Here is a 5,971-nt window from a genome sequence, read left to right on the forward strand (position 1 = left end):
TATGTGGCTTGAAAAGAAAAGAGTTTCAACGAGTTTCGTTGACTCGATATCAAAGAGTCAACATTATGCAATAATAAAGTTTATCTAGATCACAATGCAAGGAGTGAGTATAGCGAAATAATATTTGAACTTGGTAAAGCAACAATTTCAAATGGAGTCACATGCGTAACAAACAACGCATGTATAAATATGAATTAATCAAGAATGAAGAAAATGAGCATTCGCTATTATGTAAGAATATTTTTGTGATGCAATGATCATTAGGGGGAGTAGAAATGTAAAAAAAAAAAAAAAAAAAATCTACTCACTAGATGCAAAACTCGGAATTTCAATAAAAGAAATTTAAGGACTTTACCTGGAATTTCGTGTGAGGACTAGTTGTTAGGTGACATTACCATGGAATGTCGAACATAGCGTATTCGCCATTAATGAAGGAGGGGGGGATGCGAAGACATGTGACTTCCTTTGCAGCGCCAACAATTGTGAGTCTCTTTAGACTAAGCATCGATCGTTATGAGATCTTGTTTAAGCGTACCTCAGTGTGATTCATGTTGTTTGCCGGATCACATGGCAAAGTGTCGTATTGCGGTCGGTAGTTCTCCCGCTGCCGGGATTAGCATCGTTGTTATCGTGACCATTTGTGGCTTCCCCAAGGCCTTGCCTCGAAAGTCGTGTGTGATGTACTTCGACGTCCGCTGACGTATAGTTTAAGTTTCACGTATATTCGCGCATTAGCGTTTCGTTCCGCGTATGTTACCTGCTCGGGTAATTAAAATAGCATAGACAATATAGATAATGGTGTTTGCCCGAGTTGTTAGTCACGGTTTCTAAGTGAAGACCTTGAATGAATTTCGACATAAGTTTCTCATCAAGAGTTTTCCAAAGGTCCTATATGCGTGTTATACAAAACTCTCAAAGTTTTGATTTTTGTGTGTAATTGTTTCGTGTATCGTGTATCAACTCAACACTAGTGTATTTTTTTTTAAACCGAAATGTTGACTCATCGTTTCGGCAACGGTTGGAACCCATATTCAAGTCTTAGGCGTTCTGTATGCGTTCAAGTCTTAATAATCTAAGTCCCGAGAGGAAAGTGAGGTTAAAGCCTAGGTATCACTATAGAAACCTAATTCGCTGAAACCTATAGCTCTGATACCAATCTGTCACACCCCGAAATATCAGAGCTTGGCGTGACTGGACCGGTATCTTCATTGCACAGCGGAAGCAAAAGGCTAAGACTTCTAAACAGTGAACGCCTGCTAGGTACTCGAAATCTCGTGGGTTCTCCTATTCCAACCGTTCCATAGTTTGAAAAATGTAACCTGAGAAAGAACATGAGAAAAATCAACATAAAGTTGAGCGAGTTCATAGTTTGTTTTGAAAAGATCTAAAAGAAATCTTTTTGATAACCGGCTTTAAAGTTTTTGAGAAAATATAGTAAAATTATTTTCTTGGCATGATATATGAAAGTTGTGAGTCTAGCCCACGAGAGTCTTCGTAAGCAGGACCAACTCGTCCTCTTACTTGTACATAAGTTGAAAACATTATCAAAGTTTGTAAATACATGTATTATGAGTTTGCGTCAAATGAATATCAAAAACATTTGAAGGTTATAGCGTTGTAAGTTGGTATGAAAAGCGTCTATGAACATGTTGATCATTAATGTTTCGCGAGGACATTAATATATGCGACGACATAGGAGGTACTCAACCCGCGTAGGCAAATTTTTAGTGTCGAATCACCTCGACTGGGACACAACAGCACTCTAAGTGGTCACCCATGGACCGTGAGTGGGGCTCGCCCGTACCCATTAGATCTAACCTTTGTTCCTTGGTCCTCAAAAGGATTAATGGCACCTCAGTTACAGCCTATGCTCACATGATCTAAGAGTTCATTCCATAACTTAATCATACCTAAGTTTGACATGTATTTTCCCCCGAAAGTTGTAAAACGAAACGTTGAAAGAAAAGGGGGACATGATCTCACTGAGTTGTCTCGTTTTGCGTACGCAGGCCAACCCAGTCCCATTGTTGTAACTAGGACATTCTCGTCACTAGTCATGAAAATCATGCATGTTTTGTAGAACCGGTATGTTTTATAAATCATTCGTAAACCATTCAAGTTCGTTGAAATTCATTTGCAACATGGTTTATAAATATGTGTTTTCGTTCATCGAAATATTGTTTGCTTTTGCAAAAACTTGCATGTCTTTCCACCCCCGAAAACATTTATAAAAATGTAAAACAGTAAAAAGTGGGGGTTATGAACTCACCTGGACTTCCATGTGCAATGTTAGCCTAGCGTGATTCCGTGATGTCATTCCAAAAATGTGAACTCGCTAGCGTGCAACTAAGGCATTCCTAATCAAGGAATAATTATAAGTTTCTAAGAAAATAGCGTAGTTAAACTACGTGTCCGAGCTCTGCCGAGTCGTTAACTAAACGACTTTAAGGTAGTGTTAACTTGACTTAGAATAACCAATCTATGGTTATTTGATCCCGTTTATAATCGAGATAAAACTAAGTCTCGGAAATGACTTAGTTTTCGAGTGATTTAAAATATATATATATATATATATATATTTATTTAAATATAAATATACTTACGGTGTCGTGTTATTTGTCGCGGATAGAAATACGTAGGTGGATAGCGGTGTGTGTCGTGTTCGGTTTAGACGTTTGTAATGAATACATTTTGTAAGAATATTCGAAGTCGCGACGCTTGAAATAAATAAATATATTTGTGTTATATATCTTCCGACCACTAGAGTTTTGAAACACGATTTCCGCATTTTGGGCGTTTGAAATAAATACAAACATTATATATTTGTTTGTAAAAACATTCGGAAATATCGATGTTTGAAATAACTATAAGCGTTATATTTATTTTAAGGAAGTATCGGTTTCGTAATCTTGAAATGTCGTAAAAATAAATATACATATAGTTATATTATACAATAATCGGATTCTCGTTAGACGTTATTTAAATATGACACGTATCGCGTATCGGGTTTTTAACGAAAAACGGACAGAGTTTCCTCTGTTTTTTAGGATAACCTCGACATCCAAAGTGTCGATATTTTAAATCAAACTCAATCAATAATTCAACGGAACCAACATATGTATAAAATTTCGCGTCAAAATATTAAAACATAAACTAGTATCTAATCGCATCGGTTCAAGCTCGGTCGCGTATCGAAATATGAAATTTATAACTATATAATTAGAAAATTCGGGTCGATTAAATTTTACCGAATCTTCATGTCGTTTCGCCGAACCGCGTTGACCAACTTTGACCCGGTGTTGACTGTTGACAGCGGCTGACCCGAACCGTTGACCGAACCGAAATAACCCGGAAATAATACCCGAATCCAAGTCGAACCAAAGCTCTCGAAACACCCAAATAAAACTTCAAATCTGATGTTGAACCGAACCGAGAACCCGAAACTTTGAACCGAAGATTGACTTGAGCGAAACTCCCGAACCAAAACAGAGCCTGAATCCGTAATTCTGACCCGAAATAAAACCCGAAACAAACTCAAAACTGCATACCATTCGAACAACCTAGCGTAACTGAACCTGTCCTGAACTGAAACTATTGACCTGCGCCGTTGACCCGAACCTGAGACCCGTACCGTCTGACCCGCTTAAACCAAAACTGAAATCACAACACCCGAATTATAACCCGAAACACTTACCGGACATCGTCATCTTCAAGATTCAGCTTGTCGAAGGAAGCAGGTCCGCCGCCGCTCACAGCGGCGCTGCCGTCGGCGCCCCGTCGTCCCTCACAACTCTCTCCTGTCTCACTCTTTCTCGATCTCTCTCTCTTTTTTTCTGTTCTCATCGCCTGGCACCACTCACCACAGTGCCACCTCCTGTGGTGGTGGTGGTGGTGGTGTTATCGTCGTTCTAGTCTGCCATCACCATTGTCACCGGTTTGTTTTAGAGAGAGGGGGGGGGTGTAAGAAGAAGAGAGGTCTGGATGAGGGTGGTTTGCAGGAGGAATGAGGCTGCCGGACATCACCTTCGCCACCACGCCAGTCGCCGGAACCGGAGATCGAGAGGGAGAATTAGGGGGTGTGGCTGTCGATGTGTGGCTGGGTTGTGAGATTGCTTAGAAATATAAGGTGGTTTGTGTGTATAATCAGAGGAGGGAATTATATGTAAACATGTTAGGTTTGTGAAATTATAAAGCATGGGAAAAGATTTGTTTTGCTCGATCTAGCCCAACTCATTGAATGTATATATAAAAAAAATTGCAGTACATGTAATCATGTATGCATGTCTGCCATCAAATGAGGAATGGTGATATGATCTTTAACCAAGTTTTTAGAGAAAGTAGTAACTTATAGGGTGTAGTGTGTAGTCTGTAGGTGTGAATAAAATATCTTGGGTTAACCATACATGTATCTGAACATATACTACACATGTATATGTATTTAATGTTAACCATACAGATGTATGTGAACATATTCATCTGTTTGCATCCATGTTAACCATAATGTTAACCATCTAGATACACATTGCATCCATGTGAACATATACATATACATGTATGTGTATTTAATGAGCTTTAAATTGTAATTAAATTATATATTCAACAATTTACGAAACACTATAAATGTCACTAATTACAATTTATCTAATTTTTAAACTCCTTAGCTCGTAATATATTCATACTTTATATAAATTGCTTAAAAAAAATTAGATATGAGCATATATGGCCCAAATCAGTAGAATAAAATATGGTTGGCCCAATCGCGTCTATGAGGCCCGTTTTCGAACCTGATCGTCGTATAACATTATTTTAGGATCACAATCATGTAACATAGTGTCGGTAATCGATATTAGTCGCGTGCGTTCGTCAATATTTTGTACGGTATCAGTTCGTATTCGTTTAATGCTCAGCAAGTTTCCCGAAAATCCTCATACGCGCACCGTAACGTCCGCTAAGCGTTCCTAGGCAAACCAAGAGCCTAATTAAGTTAATTCGTGTCTTAAACACTATTTATTATCGCCTTAAACGTTTGTTAATCGCGTAATTAAAAAAAAGGCGTTAATTACCGGTTGTCACACAAGGCGCTTCTTATTTTTCAAAGATTGATCTGTGATCTGGTTATCATCAACTTCGTGTGCATGAAGAAGATATTCCCAAGACAGCGTTCCGCACCCGTTATGGGCACTATGAGTTCACAGTCATGCCATTCGGTTTGACTAATGCTCCTGCTGTTTTCATGGACTTGATGTAACATTTGTGCTTGTAATCATTGTGAACAGTTCAATTATCAATAAAACAATGTTATTTGATTCCAATGTTTGTTTGGTTGTGTTTTACATTTTTCATGTTTTGACTTTTGTTCAATTTCAAACTCTACATCGCTTTCTGGAGAATTATACGCAAACTGGTGTGTAAACGTACTCAGTTTAATGCGACAAATACTCCGGAACATCAACATATACTCAACATACCTTAAATAACCTTTACATAACTTAGAAATAAGTTTTGAAGGCTTTGGTATGGCAAAAACAAGTTAATTCGCTTATAGGGACTAAACTTGACAAACTGCGAAAGTATGCCAATTTGAACTGTAACGAACATTCCGGAACATGTCCATAAGTTAAACATACCATAAATATCCTTTACATAGCTTATAAATAGGCTTTGAGGGGTTTGGTATGCCAAAATAAACTTTTGGATCATTCAGGGACTAAAAGTGTCAAAAAGTGCACAAGTTTGCACTTTCGCACATAACTTACGTTCTGAATAAATCCGGACATCCAAAAATTGATGTAAGCATCCTTATATTATGCCTTAGTGTTTGGCATGAGAAAAATCCATTCGTCGCGTCATTTGGATCGTCTTTCGCGCTTATGCGCATTCCGTCGTAATTAAGCGAACATCGCGATCGTACGGCCAAACGAACCAACATCCCACATATTTTTGAGCATGTTTCATGTCCACAATGTTTAGG

The 5,971-nt window shown here is 38.3% G+C and overlaps 1 protein-coding gene across 1 annotated transcript; it reads right to left on the bottom strand.

Moving 5' to 3' along the window:
* Nucleotides 1-2,265: 2,265 nt before the first annotated feature.
* On the bottom strand, nt 2,266-3,816 carry LOC118486633. The gene is made up of 3 exons (XM_035983211.1): nt 3,695-3,816; nt 3,249-3,618; nt 2,266-2,357 (listed from the first exon to the last, which is right to left on the bottom strand). Exons 1-3 carry the CDS (start codon nt 3,705-3,707, stop codon nt 2,336-2,338), a joined length of 405 nt encoding a protein of 134 aa, XP_035839104.1. The 5' UTR covers nt 3,708-3,816; the 3' UTR covers nt 2,266-2,335.
* Between the last annotated feature and the right edge of the window lie 2,155 nt (nt 3,817-5,971).

Source organism: Helianthus annuus, chromosome 14 (genome assembly GCF_002127325.2).
Source record: "Helianthus annuus cultivar XRQ/B chromosome 14, HanXRQr2.0-SUNRISE, whole genome shotgun sequence".
Taxonomy (NCBI): Eukaryota; Viridiplantae; Streptophyta; class Magnoliopsida; order Asterales; family Asteraceae; genus Helianthus; species Helianthus annuus.

Coding starts and splice junctions, on each gene's coding strand:
- LOC118486633 (XM_035983211.1), bottom strand. Junction 2,358..3,248: donor CGAAACGACATGAAGATTCG/GTAAAATTTAAT, acceptor TTCCTTGATTAG/GAATGCCTTAGTTGCACGCT.